Below are 24,133 nucleotides of genomic sequence, written 5' to 3'. Positions count from 1 at the left end.
CAATCAAACTGGCGTTCCACTTTCCTTTCGAAGTGACGAAGATCGCTTGCGTGCACACCTGGATGGATGACATACAGCGCATAATCAGTTTGCCAATATCCTTCATTGTATCCGGGGAGCTCGATGCGAGATGTCGAGCGTAGTCGTCAATTGGCACCGGCCTCTGGAACGCAATTCACAATGTCTCGTAAGGCATTCGTCCGGTTCTTGCGAAGCCGCGTCTCAGATGGCACCTTCACAAGTGACTATCATGGTGGCTATCACGACGTCAGTGAAGAGTTTTCTGTAGCCTGTTAGACATATGTGCGAGGAACACACGCACCGACCGCATCACAGTCTTGCGTATGTTATAGGACACTTCTTGATAGTCACCTGCTTTCATGACAATTGCGAACGATGCCCACGACAACGGTCCAAACAGTCACAGTACCTGCTTATTCTTATGAAACTATGTGTTCATCGCTCTCATAGAGATTCATTGTGTCCAGGAAGAACATGGGGTATCATTTGACATTTGGATACCACTAGAATACAAAGTAAAGTTGAGGACATGTCGCCGAATCATGAAACTCCGTTTGACGTAGAACGGTGTCAACAGAGCGATTAAGTAGGCAATTTCAGTCAGGGCCACCACATAGAATGAAGTAGCACGGCACTAGGCCCCATTGCTAAGCGGAACGCTAGCGGGAACGCAGGATGCAGTGGTGGTCGCAATTCTGAAAAAAAAAGATCGGCGCCTGAAGCTTTATGTGAGCCGCGTATATCAATCACGTGATACATTGATTGATCGAAGCAAGTGAGCTCCTAAAACGGGATGGCGCCTTGCGACCATGCCACGGAGAGCCAGTCAGCGTCTGACTCTGCAGCGGATGTTAACATGGACCAAATTTACTGGTTTATAGACTGGATATGGACACATGTTAAAGGATACCCACCGCCTGCCCTGGATGGCATGCGGCTAGGTCCTCCCGAACGCACCCATAATGCGTTAATGGTAAGCTCGCGAGAGATCCTCGTGACCGACCAGAATCTCATCACAAGTGAAACAGGTGCAATTCTTTACGTGGGACTGCCGGCACCCGCATATGAGCTGGTGGCTGCATTTTGAATCCGAAGTGCCCAGGCTCGCAGAGTTGGGGGTCACACAAGTCTGGCTTCCTCCGCCAAACAAGGCTATGACGAAGGTGAGCGCTCAGGTATAGCAGACGTAATAGGCAGGTGACATTCTTTGTTTCCTCTCCCTCCTAGGATGGCCAGGGGTACGACGCTTATGACCTAGTACGTGCTCCGTCCATCTTGAACGAAAGGCAGCTTAACGCAGAGAAGTGGGACCTAGGCGAATTCAACCAGAAAGGCACCACCGCAACCAGATGGGGAACCAAAGACGAGTTAGCACATGCGATTGCTACTGCACGAACGCATGGGATAGACGTGCTGATTGACGCTGTCATGAACGTACGTTGCCAAGCCATGACGATAACTCGCGTATCCGCTGACCGCTGAACATACAGCACAAACTAGGCGGTGATAGAGTGGAGACATTCATGGCTATCCCAGTAGACCCGCAAAATCGCCTCAGGGACCTTACACCGCCGAGGGAAATAGAAGTACAGCCCATCGTCGTACACGTTGAACTGCCAATTAAACAGCGTCTACATAGGGATGGACTGCTTTCGACTTTCCAGGGCGCAAGGGCAAGGTAGCTGTTCAATGATGCTTTATGTCATTTTCTACGGCTGAGAACTCAAAAAGTACAGCACGCTGCGATGGACGCACGAGAACTTCTCTGGTGAGTTATACCCGTGTAGCTCGCCCACCGTGGGCTAATCTTGCAGAACAGGTTTGGATTGGGACCAGAAGAAGCGAATGAAGGGCGTCTATCGCATCACCGGAGAATCCCATCGCGGGTGGTCTCGGTTTGTCGATAGCGAACTTGGGAACTACGACTATTTACTCGGAGTTGACGTTCGTACTTTCCTGCTAGCACTGCACTGCGATACTTATTGTTTACGGAAGATTGACCATCGTCACCCCGAAGTCCGCGAAGACCTCTTCGCCTGGGGTCAATGGGTGCTCCAAGTCCGAGTCCCATTTTCCGGCTTGGGGCTATGATATTGACAGCAACTCAGTCAACAGGTGCAATAGGGTTTCGACTCGATGCGATCAAACATATAGATAGATATTTCTTGCTGGACTTCGTGCGTGAGATTATTGCGTTGGAGTCACCACGCGGAAGTATTGTCACTAATTGGCTTGCTCAGTTAAAGCATGTCCGAAAGGTCACAGGAAAAGAAGATCTGTTTGTCGTTGCTGAGTACTGGTCTCCAAAGTGAGTGATTACCCGCTTCTTTGCTTAATCCGATCGAACCCTCACATTTATCATAGCCTTAAACTTATAAAGCCATATATCTATGCTTTTCAGGGCCTCGTGACCTTTTTTGATGTTCCGTTGCATCACAAATTCTACGATGCAAGCAAAGCTAGATCTCATTTCGACTTACGAACACTTTTCGACGATACTGTGCTCAGTTTCAGACCTGGCGACGCCATAACGTTCGTTGATAATCATGAGTGGGTTGCATTCAAGTCCTCATGGTGTCTGTGCTGACCGTTTCCCCTTACAGTACGGTATTACAGTACGGTTCCTCTTTATCATGATCAGTCTGACGCTCGACTTACAGCAAGTGGGGCAATCGCTGGAAAGTTGGGTGAGCGCTTTACCTGCGGGTCATATTCGCTGGTTGCAGACTTAAGCTGATCGAGGAATAGGTCGGGGCCAACTTCAAACTCCAAGCGTACACATTAATATTGCTTCGCGGCGATGGACATCCGTCAGTGGTCCCTCAGACCCTTCCAGAAATTTCTGAATGTTCTATGCAGATGTGTGTTCTACGGAGACCTGTATCCTAATATGGAATGCTACGACGCGAGGATCGCGCAAGGCGTGCAACGTCTTATGGAGGTCCGGAAGAATTTCGCTTACGGTCCACGAGTGGACTATTTCCAGTCTCAAAATTGCATCGCCTTCGTACGTATGGGAGATCATACACACGATGGGTGTGCCGTGATCGTCAGTAACGCTGATCCGACGGAACCGTAAGCGCACCCAGCTTTCATGAAGTTACCTCTTCCACGTTGACGGTTCTTGTCTAACAGGGGCGGGGGCTCAATGCACAGCGTTCGTATGAATGTCGGTGCGGTACGTTGTTTTTCGCTTTTGTTTCTACAACTCGATGAGCATGCTAAGATACCCGGACCGTAGAATGCCAATGACACATTCTTCCTCTCCAAGATGCGCTCTTCAGAGCGCGTAGTAGTTTCACCGGACGGCTGGGGCGTATTTACCTGCCCTCCAGGACAGGTCGAAGTGTGGGTGAAGATCTCAGAAACATAGGTAATATATTGAATCTCTCGTACGCTGAATACCTCGAGGTAAGGCATTATATCACATCGCATTGCTAAATAATTCTATTGTTCTACCTCCACCCTAAAAATACCGCTGCATCCTCCATCTAACACCTAAGACGTACGTACACGATTCACAAGAAACGTACAGTCGACATCAATCCATAATGGTCGCTTGCCCACAGGTTACCTGCCTGTAGCCCCATACCTATTCTGGAGGGCTCGTCCACCTTGAGCTGGACACTATCCCACGACATCCTCTGCGGCGTGAAATACATCCTATCAAGCCTTCCGGGAGGAAAGGCTGTCCGCGGCTGATATCCCCATGTAAACGACCGTTCATTCTCTGGGCCAGGATGAGCATCAACTAGTCCTGCCTGCCTGTGAATGACCTGGTCATTTGGGCATATCGCATTCATATCCCCTGCGACGACGCCTCCGTGGACAGTGGGTCTTCTGAGCTTCTCGGCGATGTAACTGAGCTGCGCCGCGCGTATCAGTGCGTTCTCCGGGAGCGATTCCAGATGTGTATTGGCGATGCGTAAGGTGAGTGTACGTCCGGATTGAGAGTGGCGAACAGCGACATCTGTGATTAAGGCATTTCGGCCCATGCTGGAGGCTGCAAAGTCGAGCCACTGGCCAGCGACAAAGGGAATATTCTTGGAAATGAGAGTGACGTTGCCATATTGTGCGCCACGGGGCCATTGAACTGACCCGGCCGGTATGATGAGGAAATCATTGAGCACCCAATCGATCGAGAGCAGGAAATCAAGTGCATTCAGAGAGACCTCTTGTAGCAGGATGCAGCACGGTTCTAGAGGGCCGAAGCCATGGGGCCGAAGTAGGGTTTCTAAGTACGTCAGAATGCACCGCAATCTGAGTTGAGAATAGGTTGCGGAATTGACGTTCCATGTGACCAGGCGCAACGAACTGGGAGGTGACGGTCGAGTCGGTGGAGAGTTCCAGATAGGCTGGGGAACCGTCCTTCCTGCAATCAGGGATGATGTCCTTCGTCGATGCATTGTCATTCGTGATATCTTCAAGCGTTCAGCAATGGGCGAGGAAGGTTGGTGGTGAGGAATGGTCTGGGATGTTGTGGGTGGGTGCGCAGGCTCCTTTTATATTCCCATAGCACAATCCGAGCCACTTGCCTCTTAACGCCGTCAAGTGGCAAGTGGCAGCACAGCCCGCATGCCACGTGTTTAATGCACAGAATGTGGACCGGTGCACTCCAATATCATGACCGTGATCGATGCGTTCTAATGATTGGTGAATCACCGTATCAGGGTGGCTCGTATTCCGCAATTTTGACTACATGCGCGCCACTTGAATTGACTCTGGTGCCACTAATGTGAGAGTCGACAAGCATGTGGCATGATTAATATCAGTATCAATCGGCATGTTGTCCCATACCATGGAAGGCTCGCAGGACTCGCGAATCATTACCCTGTCTTACTATCTTTCACTAGTACACCGGTGTTTGTGCATCGCGGACAAATGAACCTCCACCACTTGATCCAGCGGTGCATTTCATGAGTGGCGCATTAAACGGAAGTGGCGAGTTCATCTCAAAAGCCAAGTCCGTTTATCAAGCTGCTGCCATGACAGCGAAATGCTAGTTACTGTCTGGACACCGCGATGGTATCCATGCAAAGGACATGAAATTAGTGGAATTGGTGGAATGAAAGGGTCATGAACGGAGTATGCCTGGAGATGAAGGCGGTCCCATTTGGGATGCACGGAGATTGTTCGAACACGTGTGCGCATGTCACGATGTTTGGCTTGGTACTCACTCAGTCTAGAGTCGTCGTCAAGGACCGCTAATTCCATGATACACCACGGGACCGGTGCACATTGAAACAAGCCGACAGGTTCGTGCCCGTAAGCTGCGCATACATTTCTTACCTTGTAAAATCATCCTGACGTCTCTTTTGGGCGCACGACGGTCGTCGCACAGATTGTTTGGACTCTTAGTTGAAGGGTCCTTCACAGTATGTTATGTCCTGACTCTGATCTAATTGCGCGAATATGAAGCGCAGTAGGATCATCTGCGACTGTGCGTCTGCTCTACTGGCTTGAAGTTCTCATCGCATCAATTTCAATCAGGACATCGTGCCTGTGAGCTTCCAATGAAAAACGCCGTTGGCATAGCCCTATATAACATGTTCACGTATTTCAGGGAGGACAAAGGACGCCGTCGTTAGTCAGAATGCATCATGTAATCATTGACTTCGACTAACTTGGCGCTTCTGGCTTGCCTTTTTTGGTAGAAAGCAGTACTTTGATCGAATCTCGATCGCGCTCACTTATTCATCCTTGCAAGTTTACTCATCTTTAACTCATCCTCGGGCCCGCCCCCAGCGCCTTCCTTCCTCTTCATAACGAGCCCTCGGGGCTCTCAATTATTTGCAACAGCTCTCACCTAGAATACCTCTCAAACAAAATCTCTGCACATGTCGACAGATCCTGAACATTTCGAAGAAGGCGTGGAAGACGATGAATTTATCGACCCAAATGACGTCTACATCGAGTTCGCGGACGATGGCGACCACCTGATGGACGAAGACGACGGCGCGGACGGCGAGCAGTTCATGGGTGACGATGGTGAACATCAGCCAGAAGAGTCCATAGTTTACGAGGACAATTCGATGCAGCACTTCCCTTCACATAACGGCTCCGTTTTCGCGATTGCGACACATCCTATAGCGCCGCTCGCCGCGTCTGGCGGTGAGGATGACCTGGGGTACATCTGGGACTACACCACGGGAGAGGAACTCGTCAAACTTACGGGGCACACGGATAGCGTGGTGTCCACCGCGTTCAGTGCAGACGGGGAGATGATTTCGACGGGTGGTATGGATGGCAAGGTTCGAGTATGGCGCCGCGTGGGCAAGGAGAACTGGAATCAGTGGGAGTTCTTAACGGAGCTACAAGGTCCGGACGAGGTCATGGTATGTCCCTTAGGCCGAACGTCGTGCGCGCGCTCGCACTCATCTCGAGTCACCCTAGTGGCTACGATGGCACCCAAAGGGAAATGTATTGCTCGCTGGGTCAAATGATTCGACGGTATGGCTATGGCAATGTACGTCTGCCCTAATGTTTCCTACTGAACTCTGTTCTCATCTACGTGAATGCAGTGCCTTCAGGCAATACGATGCAGGTATTAGCCGGTCATACCGCGCCCGTACAATGCGGTGACTTCACCCCTGACGGCAAGCGTATCATAACCGCCGATGCGGAGGGCACGCTCATTTTCTGGGACCCGCGCAATTCGACGCCTGTGTTCAAGCTCACGCCCACTGACGTGCGCTTTGACATGGACGGCATAACCTCGCTCGCCGTCAACCCCGCGTCCACCCTGGCCGTCGTGGGCGGCGCGACGGGCAGCGTGCGTGTAGTCAGCCTGAGCAAGGGAGAGGTCGTCGGTGCGCTGGGCGGGCATAAGGAGGGCGAGAGCGTGGAGGCCGTGACCTTCGTCGAGCTGGCCGGCGCTTCTACGGCGCCGAGCGCGGGCGGAGTGGTCGTGACGGGCGCGACGGATGGTAAGGCATGCATATGGGACCTCGGCACGATGCGGCTGCGGACAACGCTGGAGCACGAGGTACGCGTCCCGGTCATTACCGTTATGCATGATCGTGCTAATTTCCTCTGCTAGGATGCGGTTACCTCTCTCTTGCGCTTGCCCCAGCCAAAATCACACCTTGTCGTGTCCGCGTCCTCGGACAAGGCGCTTCGTACCTGGGACGCACGCTCGGGCACCCTCGTGCGCGAGCATAAGGGTCACCAAGGGCCGATTTTGCAGGCCGCGCTGGGCCTGGGCGGCGGGGTCGTCGTGAGCGCCGGCGACGAAGGCGTCTGTCTAGTATTCCCGACGGAATAGACATCGAAGGAGAATAAGATGTGCAAAGTCAATATTGTAGCTCTGGGTAGAGAAGACTCGATCTGGTGTAGCGCTATACTCATATTTGTTCGGATGCTCAGTCGAGGCTATTATTTCCGGTGGAGTTAACGAGATCATCGAATTCTTTACACCGGATTTAAACAACTGGTAAGAAACTATCAAGCCGCGATCGACATAGCATAAGCAAGGTAAGATAGCTAAGACGGGCAGTATGACATAGATGTAGTTTCTCGATGTCATGTTAGCGTTTCTGAATCCTCGTGATTTCATCAAGTCCACCACTTTTTAGTAGCCGATTTAGTATAGGTATGCTTTATACTGGGCGGAGATCGGGGCGTATGTCAATTCAAGATAGACAGTGATTGTTTGGAGAAAGAAGTACTCACCCATTGCTTGGGCCAGAAATGTGGTGATGAAACGCCTACAGTGCACACCTCAGGCATAGGCATTACTGATGCATCGTCTGGACCCCTTAACCGTACCGTTTTCAGATCAGCCGATTCGATGTACCTCAAAACGATCGTAGGTTCTGCGTCCATGAATATAATTTGCTGCAGGGGATAGCCTATAGCTTCCCGCGATGCGACGAGTTCAGATATCTCCTCAGGCCATATCGAGAAAGGCGAATTGAACAAACGGAGGCTGGTCAAGTGTGTGCAGCGAGGCGGGTCCGCCGATAGTGATAGGTAGCCCTTCAGCGCTAGGAAAGACTCGCACCGGATGTGCAAGACACTCAATGATGGTATGGCAGGGAGTAGAATCTCCAAGCGGGTCTTCTCTCCTAATGAAAGCATGCCTTCGAGCCAAACCTCTCTGACAGCTCCCATATGCAGGAACGACATAAGTGCTGTTAACCATGTACGATACTGGGGTCGCTGAATGTCGGAAGAGGTGTGAAAACGTACTGCAGTTGATGTGTTGACAGCAACGACGGAATCGTCCGATGAGATCCGAATACAGGTGAGATCCTGAAACGCCTCCAGGGGAGGTAGCCACCGCAAGGTCGATGCATCGCAATCTTCGAAGCTGATTGCTACATGAGCGGGAATGACAAGATGAGTCAAGAGGTTATAGATCAGACTTTCATCGGGGTTAGAGATGGATAGACGGCGCAGATGAGAAAGGGCGGGTCTTGGAGCATGCGGAGACGAGTGTCGTGTTCTTGATTCCGAGGAGTCGGATTCACAGAGATTATATAGGCCCAAGTCTTTTAGCCTCGGAGTATCAGACAAGAGGCCGAGCAGCCTCGCCACAGGCACCGTGGTTCTTTCAATGAAGAGGTGCGTGAGGTTGCCAAACTTGTCAACAGGGAACCACTGGATTCCCCTCCACACAAGCACCTTTAGTAAAGGTATATCCTCTCTCCAAAGACGCGGGGGCGATGGAGGTACTAATTCAGGATCTAGGGCTGTCGCTAGGACCCCTAGATTCTCCATGATGTCGCCAGGGAGTTCGGGGAATTGTGAACGTCGTCTTACGAAGTCGTAGTCGAAGGTAGCAACATCGCAGAATAATGTCTGGATTTGAGGACCAATGGTTCGACATAGGTCTGTCGCAGTACCCAGGCTGCGCCCATTGTAGGCTACTTTTAGTCCCGCAGCTTGTGAGCGAGAGATGCATGTATTGGCTGTAGAGGTCTTTGATCGTCCATGTATCGTTGTCCAGAGTGATGGTGCCTGCAATGCGACATCGCGCCAATGACGACACACGTGGGTCAAGGGCACCAATTTCCCGACGTCTTTGAAATCGAAGAGAGATGGCCAGACCGTATTCGTTATTCGAGGCGAATCATCAGGATAAGGATCGAGCGGAGGAGAGCAGAAGCCAAAGATCTCGGTGAAAATCTCAGGGGGGAGGTGATTGACGGGACATGTCGCGTTGAAGGCAGTCCGCACGAGGAGAAGAGTTGTTAATAGCTTTTCTGCTATGTCAGACAGCTATGAAGAGATGTTGTGGCCTTGATGAAAAGATATGATTTCTACATGTACGTGATGACTTACCAGAGAACGACTGCCATAAGTCAAATGAAAGGACGTGAGCAAGAGCAGGACCCAGCATCGTATCAGCTCACGCTCTCGTTAAGCAGCTAACAGCACAAACCTCAGAGTGGATGCCTCTGCTTCCAACTGTGCAAGCAGCGGCTGTATCTGTAACCAGGGGTCTGATAGATCCATTGCGGCGGAGGAATAGAAGTATCTTCCGGAGTAATGGAACAAGTAGTATACTCAGTCACGATACACGACTTTATCGATATTGTACACCGTTGAAGTGTGACGTGCGTTGTGATAAAAGATGGGCAGTGACGACAAACTCGGGCGTGAGTACGCGAAATCGACGACGGGTCGTGGTGGTAATAAAGTGGGTCTTGGTACGAGTAGGTCACAGTAGGGCGAGAGGGTACATAGCTAAGGCTCGGTGCCGCAGTATATGCATTTGTGATCTAATCTAACCTAATCCCTTGTGCGAGTTCGGCATAATTAGCTGGTAGCAGTCTCGGGCTCCATTTTTATCGCATTAGTTGATCCCTAGTGCTGAGACAATATGTGGCGATTCGAAATTGAACACACATTCTAAGCGACCTGAGGACCTATATTAGAGCAATCGTCTCACGATGTGGCAATTCGGATCCGCTCTTTTGCAAACCCGCATATAGGATATCTATTGTTGAATAGGACGATATATGGACGATGAGTTGCGCGTTCCACAGCAGATACGAGGACCTGCTGTGTATTTCTTACCAAAGAGGGAGTACCGCGCCGTCTTTGTTGCTGCTTGCTTTCCCCGTCCTCCAGCCTGATGGCTCAATGAATCACGGCACCATTGTATCCGGGTTGAGGTCTTTGATTCGAAGCGAATCCCCAGGGGATGTGCCACACTGGAATGTCTGGATCGATTTGACGCGCCATGTCATGGTCGGCGACGTCGCCGCTACATATCGTCAAATCCGTTCATACCCAGCGTCAACATCGTCAGCGATCTCAACCCAGAGAGAACCACTTTCATAGCCTAGTGGGAATGCGAGGCACGCATAGCGCATACTGCGACGCAGTACTCTCTTTTGCATTTCGATCAAGGACAGAGTCGACATCCAACCATTCTAGGGGTCTCACGAGGATCCCAATGACCATGTGATGAACATGTTCAGAAAGGCCACGTTCGCCCCAGGTGGGCACTCAGCCGGCCAGGTATGTACGCACCACACCGACATACATGAGCATGTCTCATTGCTCCAGATTGAAATGTTTCCACACAAAAATCTCCGCACAACGTGGACAAGCGTCGTGCGGAGATTTTGGGGTCAATAGGCTTTAGCGCAGCATCCTGGACGCACCTAAACGCATCTACCTAGCAGTGCCTTCATCCAGCTGTCCAGCATCTGGGCGGACGTTACACAAGCTCGCATCACCGAGCACACATGCTTGCGCATCCTTGGGCGATGCTTTGCCTGTTGTGCGCGAGCCCGCATGATCAGCAATGCAGGCCCTGACAAGTCTAGATGCTGTACCCACGCATCATCGAGCGATCTAGGGTGATACGTCCGTCAAGGCGTACTTGGGCTCTCACGCAGGCGGTGCGGAGTACATAAATGGAGGAAGAGAAATAGTCAAGGTGGAAACTGACCTGAAGACAATTCTGATGAGCAAAGCAATTACCTTGATGAACGGAAGGAATGAGAGGATGTAAGCAACCACAATGAATCCATCCAATGATCCGCCCGTGCTCGCCTCATACTGCAGCGACGAATCCACGTGCGAACAATATTGTGGCATGTTGAGACATTCAAAAGTTATGAAGCGGTACAAGCATGATACGTCACCTAGGTATACAAACATACGTGGCCTATAGCAAGAAACGGTGTCATCGTAGAACAAACATATGGTGCATAAACAGATCCATGGGGCGCACCGCGACCCCTCTCTCATCTTCGGCTTCCCTGGCTTCCGAAGCTGCCGAATGCAGAGAACCCTCGGGTGGGTCTCGTTTGCGCGACGTCCGACTCCTTCACCGGCGAGAGCACCGTCGGAATATCCAGACCTCCACCGCCCTGCGCGCGCGAAGCAATCAGTCAAACTCGTGGAATCATGTTCAGCGACCGCACCTGCGCGAGCTGATCCCACGCAAAGGACGTGGGCTGAGAGGTCGGGAAAAGTTGGATCTTCCGTTTCTTCTTCTTGGGCTCGCCACCCTCCTCCGTGCCCGCCACGCTCGCGCTCGCGCTCACACTTGGGGCCTTCGCTGGAGGTTTCGATGGTTTCGCCCTTGGCTTCGGCTTCTGCGACACACCGCCATCATTCTCATCCTCGTCTCGGGCTTTCTTCTTCCGCGAGCCTTTCTTAGGTGCAGAGCTGTCCAGCACATCCTCAGCGTCCGAATCAAGCGCGATTGCCTTCCGCTTGCCCTTCTCTTTTGCAGCGGTCTGCGCATTCGCGCTGTCCTCGTCTTCGTCCTTGTCTTTATCTCTGCCTTTCGGTTTCGCCTTCGGTTTCGCCTTCTCCTTGCCGTTGGTCTTCTCCTTCTCCTTGCCGTTGGTCTTCTCCTTCTCCTTGCCCTTACCTTTCGCCTTCGCCTTAGCTTTGGGCGTGACTTCGGAAATCATCACCTCGTCGTCGTCGTCGTCGTCGTCGTCGTCAGCGTCAGCGATAGCAGAGGGAGCTGGCTGTGATTTCTCATTGCGCGTCTTCGGTCGCGAAGGGCCAGAGGCTTGGTCGTCCAATGCCGCTACTGGTGCGCCGCGGGATTTGGTGCTCTTCTTCGCGGGCTTCTCCGGGGGTTGTACCGGCGACTCAATCTCCTCGATATCATTATCTTGGACAGGCGCATGGACTTTGGACCTGGGACGGGGCCGTGGCTTTGGTTTCTGTGGAGGTGGCGGAGAGGGAGGCGGGGAGGGCGCTTCGACTATGACTTCCACTTCGTTTTCGGAGGAACGACGCGCATCAGATAGTGAAGCGGGTGTCTGTGAAATCGTGTGAGACGTTGCGCACAAGGAGGTTGTGATATGGTGTCTTACCTTCGACTTCTTCGTTGTCGCTGAAGCTCGTGCCTGAGCCTGCGCGGCAACTTCGTCAGCTCTGCTTTTTTCGGCCTTTAGCTGTTCCTGCAGGGTCTTGATCTTGCTTTCTGCTTCGGCCAGTTGCTCCTTCACCTCCTCCGCCTCCGCCTCTGCTCGGTCTGCTGCTTCATGTGCTTCAACGATCGCCTTCTGTTAGAGCACCGTTAGCACGAGGACGCCACTGTCGACTGGCCACATCCCCTATGATTGTTGTAGGGCACGAGCGGAGACATACTTTGTGTTCGTCTATCGAGTGTTTGTACTTCTCAAGCTTGGTCTGCGCCTTCTCCACCACTTCCTCTCTCCCTTTTGTACTAGTTTCAGCCTCTTTGAGACTGGCTTCGAGTGTCTTGACACGAATTTCGAGGTCGATCTTCTCGCGCCGGAGAGTTTCCATCTCTGCTCCCTCACGGCTCTCGAGGCTACGCCACTTCTCAAGCTGGCGGCGTAGGTCTGCAATTGTGCGCTCCGCATCTGCGTGCTTCGTTTCAAGCTCGGATAAAGACGACTTGAGACCATCCAATTGCAACGTTGTACGCTCGAGGTTGGTTGCGGTGGTACCGGACGAGGCGACGAGGGTGGTATGTTCGGCGCGCAGTTTGGCCAGGGCGTCCTGAGCCGGACAGGCGACGCAAAGTCTGATTTTCACATTTCCGTGGACAGTAGCTGAAGTAGACTGACATACGCACCTCGGCCTTCTGCTTCTGCTTCTCCACGCCCACCAGCTCCTCCTGCGCGTCGCGAAGTTGCCCTTTGATATCGGCAAGCTCTACGTTGCATTGTTCGAGTTCTTGATTTAGGTTATCTTGATCATTCGCAAGTACTTCTTGCTGGTCCAGTAGCTCCTTGGACAGCTCCTCAACACGTGCTTCCAGCTCACTTTCACGCCGCTGGAACGCGACCAGTCGATTGTCACGCTGCAGTCGTGCAAGACGTTCTAGCCGCACGTCTCCGCGAACTTTGAGGATTATAGCACGTTCGCGATCAAGCTCGAGAGCAGTACGGAGATGGGCGATGCGGTGCGCGGCCTGTAACGAGTCGCAGCCTTCGAGCCATTCGGTGCGTTCCTGCTTCCACTTCTGTTGCACCATGGCTACGGCATCCCTCCCACGCGCCTGCTCGTCGTTGATAGTCTCGCGAAGCTTCATGATGGTGTGCTCGAGACTGCGATTCTGAGCGATGAGCTCCTCGATGTGAGCCTGCTTCTTGGCGACCATGGCCTCTAGCGGTGCCGAAGAGGGGGTTGACCGAAGAGGTGTTGGTGCTCTGCGTGACATGTTCATCGTGCTGATTGACGAGGTTGCCATATTGAAGGTCGCGGAATCATTTGAAACAGTCAGACAGTAGGAGCAAGCCGTAGCGTCAAGGCGGAAAGCGCCTGGTAATCACAAGTCAATTCAACGCGATCATATGATCAATAAGTAGGGGTCATTATAATTAAAGCTTCCTGAAAATAGGCTTGGCTGTCGTAATAACAATAAGCACACACTCTGCCCTCGCTCCCTACCATGTCTCCTACGACGAAACCCGTTCGAAATATAAAGGTCAAAGTACCGCGCCATAACTCTCAGCGGCTAGGACCTGCGGTCACTGCTCAAGTTGAGAATGTGGCCCGGCAGCAGCGAGTACGCGTGGATGTTCGCCAGACGGCATTCGAGTCGTCAAGTGCGCTTGCCCAGGCGATTGTGAGTATCATGCTTGAATGTAGGGTCACTTGCACCTTTGTCAATATCATGTTAGGACAGTGCTTCCGAGTGGAATTCCTTGCTTTTGACGGCTCGGGCGAACCGCGTGCCACAATGGGACATCGGGACACAGCAGTACGTCCGCAGACTTCATCACGAGCAAGCCACGCTCATCGATAGAACTGTGAGCTAGATTCGTTGTCGAGGAATACTCAGATTTGTATTACGATCCTACTCTTCTATTCGAATACAGGCAGGACGCCCGTACGTCAGGTGAGGACGAGGATGGCCCATCCACTTCTACGAATGCAGATAGCAAGCCGGTACAAGAGATACCCAGCACACCAAAACACCAATCACTACGTGGCGTCCACTTGCCCCTTGGCTCCCAAGGGTCCTTCCATCATCCGCAGCAGTTCTTCTCTGGCAACACCCCCACCAACATGGCGTCGCCCCGACATCCGTTTCCCAATTCCGGTCAGGGGATGGGCGGCCAAGGTATGCCTGGCCAAAGTATGGGCTTCGGGGGCATGAATATGTCCCCTGTCTCGCCTGCGCAATTCTACGGTGGTGGTACACCGGGCATGTCCCAGGGAATGGGCAATATGGGGATGAACATGCCGGGAGGTATGGTCGGAGGCATGGGCATGGGTATGGGTGGCGACGGGATGGGTGGTCTAGGAATGAACTCTCCTGACCCTAGGAGGCGTCTGACGCGCGGCATGAGCGGAGAAGACGGATATGGCTCGATGCATTAACAGTCACTGCCAAAGCACACAAGGTTTAATCAGCAGTACTTAGTTCTTTGTTATTCAAGATAGATGTCGACGCTGATGTGATTTCAGGTTGACACTTCTGCGTTTGCCGCCTAGCAGTTCCGGCTACTGTATGCGAGGTGTTGGCGAAGCGGAGTACCTTGCAAGATTAGGTGACAGTGCACTGGGAACCCTCCCCCCAATTTGGATTCTACAGGTAGTCTGAGTGCCGCTCGCCATTCAAAATAGCGCAGTCGGTCATCTGGTTCCGCGAATGATCCTGTTTTTGTAGACAGAACCATGCTGAGATCCTTTCGAGGGTTTCTGTTAATTGTAGCCCTCTCACCTGTGCCATCATAGTGGCCATATCAATGTTTGCCTACAAATACACTGCATGCCAGGATCAATGTCCAAAACATCAGATTAGAATCAGATTCAAGGTGAGTAGCACCGATGTCAAAAGTAAATGACATTCGAAGAAAGATTGACAGAAACAACGAAAGGCCCCTCCTATCTCCTGAAAATGACGGGAAGGAGCCTGACCTGGTACAGGTCGTACCCGCTGGAAGTCCGATCATGCACACTTCGAGTTCAACAGATTCGATGACATGAATTTTGATCGAGTTGTTTGAAGGCGTATCAGTGGTCGCTATCGACAGGCTAGAGAACATAATTTCAAATGATCGATCTGCCAGTCGGCGGTACAGCAGCCATGTACGGCGAATCTTGCATTACAGAAACGATTCCATTCCACACGAAACTTATGGTACACAGTGTGTCAGCTCACATCAAATGAAATGACAGCATCTTCCGTGTTGTATGGTAGTCCTCTACAGTATAACCATCCAGATACTATGCTTTACCAGCGAAACTGAGCGGTGTCCCATTAACGCTTAGCCTGATTGGCGGGAGCGGACCATAGGACGCCAGGTCTCAGCCTTCGGGCTCTTAGGCCTACCCACAAGATGCTCTGGTATGTCGCATGTCATATTTCGATTGCTGATTTGACCTTGACATATAGGTGTCATCTGAAGCCGAGATCACATAGAGTGCCTTGCTCGTGCCAGGCTGAGGAAGCTAAGGCTGTTCCTCAGTCAGTTACCACAGTGCATGAGCCCGTGCTGGAGTGTCAGGAACACATAAAAGACATTCAACGTCAGTATCCTCTGAAGGCACTTCTACCATCATGTCCCCTCTTGATACAGAGCTCAACAATACTCTGGGTTGCAGTTTCATCGGCATACTGTTCGGTATATTGTAGGTAGTTTGATTGTCTCGGCGAGTTGCTTCCATATTGACAAGCGGCGTCCGTAGGCTGTACGGACTCACGAGCGCCCAGACATTGTATTACTTCCAGAGGTATCCTATAGATGGTGTAAGATTGAAGTTATTTGTATGTCTTCGTATCTTGTTATTCATATGGAATTGAATCTGACGCTATGCACTATATTATCTGCAGGTTGTCACCTTGTGGTACGTCATTGACAAGGCTAATCATTCCTCTGCGCCATTCTGACTTTGTTGCAAGGCTCTTGGACACAAGTAGAACGATTCTTGGATCATGGGTAGGTGATATATTTACTCAGACACGGGCAATACTTGATAAATATTCCAGTGTAACTGGACCTGGGTTATCACAAATCATGCAAATTTGTTAGCGCTCTTCAAAATCCCCCGGTATGATGTTCCGTGCCATTCACGCGTAACATTTGAGTGCTCACGATCTTACTGTCAGGACTTTCCTGGTATGACGTCTAATTTGAGTCCATGCCGATTCCTCACTCATAGCTGCGGCCAGGCCGACTTCTTCATCGAGGTGGGCAACGCAGCGTCTGGCGTCTAGCCTCCGCCCGACTGATGTCATGATCTTCAATACCTAGGGTTTGACCGTTTTTATCGTGCAAATGTACGCACAGAATCCCAATTAATTAACAGATCAAGTTCACGGATCGCGACGACACTTGGCAGCTACTTCGTCCGTTGTATATGGAGAAGTATGTCTTTTCAGGTCATCCCACTATTTAACTTATCCACGACAACAGCGGTGGAGCACAAATGGTATCAGTTGCCACTTGCGGCGATCGTGGTGGGTGTGAAGATTTATGCGGCTGGAAAGCTTGACCGTTGGTTTACACAGGGCCTGATCTGTCTCGGTGCCTTTGGTGATCTATTTTCCGTCTCAAATGCAGAGCTATACTCATTTGTGAATTTCGGCAATTTTGGTGCAGTCTTCGGGATCGGTGAGTCACTTTCACTGCATCTGGAGGTATATCAGTTCATGCGTTCATCGATTCTAGTCACCATTTACAACATGTAAGGAGCCATAAGCTTTTGCGAAAGTCGTCGACACATCTCTTATATATCACAGGAACAGGACTTTGGACATGACCATCGCTCTACAGGAATCCACGGTTCGTGATCGAAGTCTAGCACGTTACCACAAGAAATAATTCGTCATTAGGCATCGGGTTGCGCCCACGTTCTGATGGCTGGAGTAGCAGATATCTACATCGCTATTTCACTGGTTGTAATCCTTCGTCGACAGAGAACCGGATTCCATAGGTCTGTGTGGTGATGCTCACTCTTACCGACAGGACTGAGAATACGCACAGGACAAATCATCTAGTCACTGGGCTCATGCTCTACACGATACATCGAGGAATTATCGTTGCGTACGTTAGTATCCAATTTTGAATGTTGCTTTCGCTGATATAGACGTGTTGAGTGTTGCGCAATTACTTGAATTTTCACTCGTAAGCCTTGTTCCCTCCTCACAAATATATCTGCTAAATGTGTGGTTAGTTCGTCGGGACTCTACATGCAAACCCATTCAAACTGTACTGGTTGATCTTCCACTATCCGGGCAGCAAGTGTAAGCTCACAAAAACAATGACTAGAGTACACTCTGACAATGTCGTCCAGTATATGTCAACTCTCTCCTTGCACTGTATGCCATCGAATCGAAGCAATGTCAATGATTGAAACAATTGACCAGTGACTTACTTAGACTCAATCTACGCGATCACCTTAGGGGTGGTAGCCTTATAGCACACGCTGAAGACAACGTCTTGCTCAGCATACAGGGAGAGAAAAAGGAGTCCGATCGACATGTGGCATACCCGCTGACAGTTCGGTATGTGTATAGGCTGCCAGCAGCCACGTCCCCCAACATGCACTCAATCAGTACTACTCTAGAACGTTGAGACCAACAGAAATCAACGTGGACATGAATACGACATCGCACTCCTCCGTCGCATAAACAGGTCACCTCCTGGCGAGCTTGATGACATCGCATATTAGCATACGTGTGCGCCATGATGCTAGCTGATTTGTCGAGTGCCCGTTTTTCGCTCTTGTACAAGATCCCTTCCGCATGTAGTATGTAGCACTTGCTTAACTCGAACAAACAGTTTAACAGGATTGCCTGTAGGTTCTAAGGTATCATATACACTTTTCTTGGCAGAGCTTGTGACTATAAGACGGCATTGCTAGTCCTGAGAGCACGGGACAGGACATGACATAGAAGAATACAAGGTAACAACATGCGTGCTATAGCAATATGGACGGGGGTAAGCCACCTGACTACTTGCCAGTAGGAAGGACCATAAGTGAGATTAAAAGGACTAGAAGCGAGGTTCATTACATAAAACAGACAGAGGGTCATGACTTGTCATGCATAGCTTGGCATAGCGATAGCGACTTTATGATTGCGCATATTCTTCCGGGTACGGTGGTGGAAGCCCTCCCATCCGCTCTCCATAGACCCGCAGTCGGTATAGACAGGTATAGTCTGGGTGGCCCCAATTGTTCTTGACGAGTAGAACAACGATACCGAAGTCGATACCGAGGTCCTGCACCTCTTGAGAAACAGGGAACGTCTGGATGTGGTGTGGTGCGTGAATGTTGTACGTGAAGTTCGCCACGCGGAAGAACTCCGGTGACTTCGGTAGTGATGAGGGATACGTCGGCTCCAAGTCCTCGACATACGGCTGTCCCGTAAGTTCCGCTTGGATGCGCGCCTCTCCCTGACGCGCAGCGCGCTGTGCCCGCCATTCCTTGATCTTCTCCACATTCTCGGCGCCCTCAATCAAGCCCCATAGTTCCATTTGTCGTGGTGCTGACCGCATGTCGGCGCTGACTTCCCGGGGAACATGGTCAATAACGATATCGGAGATGTATGTCGGTGCGACAAGCGCGACGCCGAGCTGGCCTGATGCACCTGCGAAAGGCCAGCAATGTCCGCTGTGCGTCTCGTAGTGCAGCGCATTCACAGGTGGGCGGCCAATAGCGCTGCCGCCATGGCCAAAGATGCGTTTGATGTGACGAGTCCAGCTGATCGAGGGAAGCTCGTATGTATCCGATGTGAGCGAAGGGACGATACCTGCACCAGCTGAATAGTCAGCATGATCGGGGCGGGCAAGGGCGTCCTTGAATACACGGATATCGACAATGCGCTCAATTAGCGCTGTGACATCCTGGCCGTCAGCGGACCGGATCGTAAGCGGGCCAGCATTGCCAGATGCGAGTTTTCTCCACCATGCCGCCGTACTACCGACGGAGCCGGCGACCGTGACCGCGTTCTTTCCGAGCTCGAGAGCTTCTTTGACGTCGCCCTGCATGCTGCCCAGTTGCTTTTCCAGTGCACGAACCTTAGCCCTCGCCTCGTCGTCCGCACCCGTCACCGGGCCTTTATGCGCATCATTCTCGCGCTGGACCTTGATTTGCATCTGCAAGTTGTTGACTTCCTGCCTAACTGCTTGCAAAGTGTCGCTTGTGGTGGCTCGGAGCTTCGTCTCGGCATCCTGCGCGCGCAGGCTTTCCTTGCGCACTTGCGACTCCAATGTACCTACGCGACCAACAAGCTCAGAACGGCTACCTTCGATGACAGTGTGAGAGCGCTCCGCGTCTGTGGAGAGCTGCGCAAGAGCCAGCTCCAAACGATGCAACCGTTCGGCGAGTTCACCAGAATTCGAGATGGGAATGTCTGGCGCCTCATATCGCGGCCGGGATGAACGACCAAGAGATAGAGCGCCGAGGTCCAGCCATCCGTGATTGAGTGCGTACCATGCCGAGTAGATAGTCAACCCAATCACAGCATACTTCGCCAAGGGTGCCGGGTCCGCGCGTGAGACCCACCGCACGGGTCGATTCACGAAGATGTCGATTGTGAGACCCAGTATCTTCCCACATAGCCGTGCAATGAGCGCGAGACAGCCGAACAGCATTTGTACAACAGCCCATCCAAGGCGGAACAACCCATTCACGCCTTTGCCAAGCACCGCACCAATTGAGAACGACGAGCGACGCTGCGGGAAAGGATCTGCACCATCAAGCAGCAAGTCTTCATCAAGTTCTTCGATTGGATCGAGTGCTTGCTCGACGTCCATAAGCGATTCGAAGTGGGTCGAGTCGCCTTGCGGAGGAATAGAGGCGCGAGACACCGACCCACGCGACGGCGGTCTTGAATTTCGCGCCAGCGAATGCATCTGCAGTAAGGGTGAGGTACCGCGCTGCGCACGCTGATCCAGTCTATTAGATTTGGCCAACCAAAGGGGAGGCCTCCACGCACCTGTTCGCTGATGTTCTCCTCTTCCTCCTCTTCACTGCTCTCTTCCTCGTCGTCTCCTGCCGTCTTCCCATTTGGCCGTCTCCGCTTCTTCCTCTTATCGTATCCAGCCACCGGGAGGGTAGTCAGTGGCCCTCCTACTGCGCCATTCCTTTTCCTGTTCCGCCGCGCACGCTTCCCGTCATCGTCCTCAAAGTCCTCATCTGACTCCTCAAGGTCCGATACAGTGGGCCGATACGCCTTGTTGTCTGTCGACATACGGTTGCGCTTGTGCACAGCGGTATTTCTTCGCGGCACAGTCTTCTGCGCCGTCTGGAAGTCGCGCTCCTCCGCAGAGTAGTCATAGCTCGAGTGCTCATGCACGGTACTATTCCCATTCGCCGGGGCCACCGACTGCGACGCGGTTTCTGGCTCTTGTTGGCGTGGCCGCATCAGGAATGTAGTGGGGATGAAGCGCCGAGACACGTCCATGACATGCTCGAACGGACTCTTGCCTCGGCTATTCTCATGGGACGGCTCTGCGATGTCCTCGCCCTCCGAGTCGGGTACATGCCGGATGGACTGTGTTCTCGCCGTAGGCCGCGGAACGCGTGCGTTGTTCCGGCCTGGTGGAGGGGGCGCGAGGCGGCGATTCACAGTTGTCTGCGTCTCCTTCTCGTACTCGACGGATGTGCTGCGGGGAAGTGGCTGCTTGCGCGCACCCGTGGCCCACGCATCGTTCGGGTTTGTGGGGAGCATCACGTCGTCGGTAGACTCAACCGCTTGGTTAAAAGCGCTTGCGATATTGACTGAGGTGTCCTTGACACTCCACTTCTCTGGGTGATGCTGCTGCTGCTGCTGCTGGGGGCCTCCGATCGTGCCTGTGCGTGACTGAAGCTGCTCTTTCTGTTTGAGTCGTGCAAAGCGGACGAGAGCCGGCTCGTCCGTGTCGTCTAGGTGCTCGCTCTCTGGCAGAGCAGACTTATCTGGCTTGGGAGGTGATCGCGTGCCGCGTGACGGCGCGCTGGGTTACTGTCAGCTTCATACGTGGTGTAGAGTCACAGAACGCACCCGTATGCGTATGAGGTTGGAACCGGCCTGCGAGGGGGCGAATGAGGTGGTCGTTCCCTCGCGTTGGGTTTGTTGAGGAATGTGTGGTGATCTAGACGTCTGCCTTGACCTAACGGTGTGCTCGAGAAGGACATGTACTTCGCAAGTACTGATCAATCAACACGCGATGTTTGCTCTGTTCGTGCGTTTGCGATATGAGTGTTGTTTTGTGGGGATGAGCCTTGCGGCAGGCGCGTGAATAGTGCGTGTAAAAGTCGAGATGCATGAATTTGGAAGCGTTGTCTGGTCGCTCAACGTGCTCAATGCGCGTTGTTTGGTTTTGTTTGTGTTCGACTCACTCTTGCCACAAAGCGCAACATCTAGTGGCGAAGATTTGCCACATTGCCCACAGGTCTAAGCAACGCATCGACAATGGCATCGTAACAGAGGAGTAGTGGATAAGATTCATGTAGATGTAGTGCACGTATCATCGACGAGTCTGTTTACAGCGAGTGCATGGTACAATGGTACAATGTGTTACCTATTTTGATTCTTCTCACACGTGTCCTTTCGATCACAAGTCAGCAAACTTGTTGGTGGCCTAGTTTCCCATCAGGATTAGTAAGAAATACTGCGAGGCAAAGTGCAGGCTGACCTCCACGAGTAGCTTTGCCGTTCCTGGCTCGCGCGCAGAATGCCCAGCATCAGGCACGATGTGCAAGGTGATCTCCGGCCACACCTGTTGATGGAGTCAAGTCAATCGTCATCACTTGCCAACAGATCTTATGAACTTGCCTGCTTGAGGTCATGTGCGGTCTTGGCCTGAGACACTGAGGTGAATAACGGGCGCTAGAGCGTTTGCAAATGACTTACGGGACAGACGACGTCATATCGCCCTTGTACAACAATCGTCGGAATGTGGCGGCTGCAGGACCGTCATTGGAAAAGCTCAGGGTTGTGTGGCGAGGACATACATCTTGTCGATCTCTTGCTTCTCCAGGAGCTGACCATCCCTCATGAAGCCCTGTGGCGACATCGGCCTTTGCACGAAACATTGCCACAAGATGTTCGTACTCACGTCGTTGACAAAGTAGTGGTTTTCGATCCGTGCAAAAGCACTGAACACGCTTGACGCTTGAGAACCGCCACTGACGGATTGGCAGGCGAAACTCACTTAGCCCAACGGTCGTCTTCAGCGTGTGCCAGTTGAGCAGGATCAACGTATAGCTTCGACGTAGCCATTCTAACCAATGGCTCAGGAAGACTCGATCTCGCATCTGCAATGACGACTCACTCCCACTTAGACCATGCCTTAGCAGCATTGATGCGCGTCTCTTCATCGACGGAGTTGAGTTGCGCGTGATAAGCTGTGATCATGTCATGGCGCTCGGCCTCTGGTATGGGGGCAACATATTCTTCCCTATGAGTGGAAATATGTCAATATCAGGATTTAATAGTAATGTCCGACTCGTTCACCATGCATCTGGGAACAGATGCGATGTTCCCTCTTGATAGAAGAATCGCAATTCACTATAACAACGAGGTAAACAAGGGCTAGAGTTAAATGCCGCTTGTGATGCGAACCTCTTGCGAAGAGTGAAAATGCCACTGGAATGCGAAGCCTCAGGAGCAATTTCCAATTTATGAGGCGTATCCATACCGGAGTACCAGAGCCTTCACCCGGTCAGGGTGTGACTGAGGGGTGTTACTTCGTAAATTTGGCAATGCTCCTCGGGATTTGACTTACTTGCGCATACGCTAAGGACAGTGTGGAACCCTATGTCGAGACAATCAGCAAGAGAACGATCCCAGATCAGTCGTTCACATACCCAGGAGCCACCAAAGACGTGCCATTTGTCGATCTTCAGATGCTCTCGGATTCTCTCAGTGTCCTTCACAAGGTCCCAGGTCGTGTTTTCTTCCAGCGATGCCGTCCTGCAAGATGTTCAACGCACTAATGCCCCTGATCAAGGATGGACTCACGGAGTAGACTTCCCGGCACCCCTCTGATCAAACAATATGATCTTCAGATCCTCGATCAGTATCGGAAGGAATGCAAGAACATGATCATGCGGTGCGCACCTTGTACTTGCGCGGATTGAAAAATTGTCGATCCTTGGGATCTGTGCCACTTCCAGGGCCGCCTGTTTAACAGAATAAGCTATACATATCACCATACGGACACTCTTCTAGTATACCATGAAGGAACACAACTAGTATTTTGATCAGTGTGTCGAGACTTGTAGGTTAAGATCATGCTAAGGGAGTACCTGGAGACCCTTCCTTATTTCCGCTGACCTCGTAGCTACAAGCGACGGTAGCACTTGAGTATCAGTACGATCCTAGATTCATGAACCTACTAAAGGGTATGTATGTCCGAGACTTTCAATGTCCCAGTCTCATACGGCTGGATCGGCGGATACATGTTTCCAGTGCTTGCACGCGTACTGACTTGGCTATAGCAGGAGGCACGTCCGCGATGGTGTGTGCACAGCAAAGACTTTGCGCCTTGAGTTGCGCAGCTCCTAGGTGGAGTTGGAAACCTGATGGGAATTACGGGAGGAACTCGGACTCTGTGCCAGAGCTGTGTGGGTATGCGATATAGAATCATGCCTTCCCTCTACGGTCTGCAGGGAGAGTAACGATCATGTGATCGAGGTAATCAAGGAGTCAATGATCGGCTGCCAAGCGTGTTCACTAGTGCGCACCGCTCAGGCTGTGTTCACCGCCTTCGCCGCA

General features: G+C 51.9%; 9 protein-coding genes across 9 annotated transcripts; 4 read left to right on the top strand and 5 right to left on the bottom strand.

Annotated features, from left to right (window-relative positions):
- Window positions 1-877: 877 nt before the first annotated feature.
- Window positions 878-3,100, top strand: POSPLADRAFT_1151553 (glycoside hydrolase family 13 protein; the record flags this gene model as incomplete). The annotated part of the gene is made up of 15 exons (XM_024486547.1): window positions 878-994; window positions 1,050-1,184; window positions 1,249-1,278; window positions 1,327-1,455; window positions 1,512-1,607; window positions 1,661-1,699; window positions 1,753-1,789; window positions 1,841-1,965; window positions 2,017-2,079; window positions 2,130-2,198; window positions 2,262-2,329; window positions 2,386-2,575; window positions 2,682-2,708; window positions 2,770-2,831; window positions 2,881-3,100. The coding sequence occupies 15 exons, from the start codon at window positions 878-880 to the stop codon at window positions 3,098-3,100; spliced, it is 1,407 nt and encodes a 468-aa protein (XP_024335768.1).
- A 439-nt stretch (window positions 3,101-3,539) lies between these two features.
- POSPLADRAFT_1151645 (hypothetical protein) lies at window positions 3,540-4,427 on the bottom strand (the record flags this gene model as incomplete). The annotated part of the gene is made up of 1 exon (XM_024486560.1): window positions 3,540-4,427. One exon carries the CDS (start codon window positions 4,425-4,427, stop codon window positions 3,540-3,542), a length of 888 nt encoding a protein of 295 aa, XP_024335767.1.
- Window positions 4,428-5,858: 1,431 nt separating this feature from the next.
- On the top strand, window positions 5,859-7,285 carry POSPLADRAFT_1067389 (hypothetical protein; the record flags this gene model as incomplete). Its single annotated transcript, XM_024482182.1, has 4 exons — window positions 5,859-6,356; window positions 6,415-6,487; window positions 6,543-7,006; window positions 7,061-7,285. The coding sequence occupies 4 exons, from the start codon at window positions 5,859-5,861 to the stop codon at window positions 7,283-7,285; spliced, it is 1,260 nt and encodes a 419-aa protein (XP_024335766.1).
- A 116-nt stretch (window positions 7,286-7,401) lies between these two features.
- POSPLADRAFT_1067388 (hypothetical protein) lies at window positions 7,402-9,650 on the bottom strand. Its single transcript, XM_024482181.1, has 5 exons — window positions 9,407-9,650; window positions 9,307-9,316; window positions 7,693-9,243; window positions 7,597-7,624; window positions 7,402-7,536 (listed from the first exon to the last, which is right to left on the bottom strand). The coding sequence occupies exons 1-4, from the start codon at window positions 9,478-9,480 to the stop codon at window positions 7,604-7,606; spliced, it is 1,656 nt and encodes a 551-aa protein (XP_024335765.1). The 5' UTR covers window positions 9,481-9,650; the 3' UTR covers window positions 7,402-7,536; window positions 7,597-7,603.
- Window positions 9,651-10,866: 1,216 nt separating this feature from the next.
- On the bottom strand, window positions 10,867-13,666 carry POSPLADRAFT_1049122 (hypothetical protein; the record flags this gene model as incomplete). The annotated part of the gene is made up of 5 exons (XM_024479670.1): window positions 10,867-11,037; window positions 11,529-12,263; window positions 12,318-12,509; window positions 12,595-12,972; window positions 13,049-13,666. The coding sequence occupies 5 exons, from the start codon at window positions 13,664-13,666 to the stop codon at window positions 10,867-10,869; spliced, it is 2,094 nt and encodes a 697-aa protein (XP_024335764.1).
- A 201-nt stretch (window positions 13,667-13,867) lies between these two features.
- Window positions 13,868-14,802, top strand: POSPLADRAFT_1049121 (hypothetical protein; the record flags this gene model as incomplete). The annotated part of the gene is made up of 3 exons (XM_024479669.1): window positions 13,868-14,044; window positions 14,100-14,148; window positions 14,318-14,802. 3 exons carry the CDS (start codon window positions 13,868-13,870, stop codon window positions 14,800-14,802), a joined length of 711 nt encoding a protein of 236 aa, XP_024335763.1.
- A 1,183-nt stretch (window positions 14,803-15,985) lies between these two features.
- Window positions 15,986-18,099, top strand: POSPLADRAFT_1036024 (hypothetical protein; the record flags this gene model as incomplete). The annotated part of the gene is made up of 18 exons (XM_024477123.1): window positions 15,986-16,056; window positions 16,114-16,192; window positions 16,259-16,272; window positions 16,328-16,364; window positions 16,415-16,476; window positions 16,588-16,615; window positions 16,680-16,705; window positions 16,735-16,793; window positions 16,842-17,039; window positions 17,097-17,112; window positions 17,168-17,210; window positions 17,261-17,361; window positions 17,394-17,479; window positions 17,515-17,552; window positions 17,602-17,671; window positions 17,722-17,746; window positions 17,807-17,932; window positions 18,063-18,099. The coding sequence occupies 18 exons, from the start codon at window positions 15,986-15,988 to the stop codon at window positions 18,097-18,099; spliced, it is 1,116 nt and encodes a 371-aa protein (XP_024335762.1).
- Window positions 18,100-18,209: 110 nt separating this feature from the next.
- POSPLADRAFT_1075800 (hypothetical protein) lies at window positions 18,210-21,549 on the bottom strand (the record flags this gene model as incomplete). Its single annotated transcript, XM_024482859.1, has 3 exons — window positions 18,210-20,318; window positions 20,369-21,368; window positions 21,416-21,549. The coding sequence occupies 3 exons, from the start codon at window positions 21,547-21,549 to the stop codon at window positions 18,501-18,503; spliced, it is 2,952 nt and encodes a 983-aa protein (XP_024335761.1). The 3' UTR covers window positions 18,210-18,500.
- Window positions 21,550-21,832: 283 nt separating this feature from the next.
- Window positions 21,833-23,819, bottom strand: POSPLADRAFT_1173208 (hypothetical protein; the record flags this gene model as incomplete). Its single annotated transcript, XM_024488224.1, has 18 exons — window positions 21,833-21,995; window positions 22,050-22,133; window positions 22,190-22,216; window positions 22,268-22,319; window positions 22,369-22,418; window positions 22,473-22,512; window positions 22,569-22,637; window positions 22,689-22,814; window positions 22,871-22,924; window positions 22,979-23,002; window positions 23,055-23,089; window positions 23,142-23,171; window positions 23,224-23,329; window positions 23,378-23,418; window positions 23,477-23,538; window positions 23,593-23,607; window positions 23,665-23,699; window positions 23,755-23,819. The coding sequence occupies 18 exons, from the start codon at window positions 23,817-23,819 to the stop codon at window positions 21,969-21,971; spliced, it is 942 nt and encodes a 313-aa protein (XP_024335760.1). The 3' UTR covers window positions 21,833-21,968.
- Between the last annotated feature and the right edge of the window lie 314 nt (window positions 23,820-24,133).

The sequence above is a fragment of the Postia placenta genome (genome assembly GCF_002117355.1).
Source record: "Postia placenta MAD-698-R-SB12 unplaced genomic scaffold POSPLAscaffold_13, whole genome shotgun sequence".
Classification (NCBI taxonomy): domain Eukaryota; kingdom Fungi; phylum Basidiomycota; class Agaricomycetes; order Polyporales; family Adustoporiaceae; genus Rhodonia; species Rhodonia placenta.
This window is presented reverse-complemented; position numbering and strand designations above follow the sequence as displayed.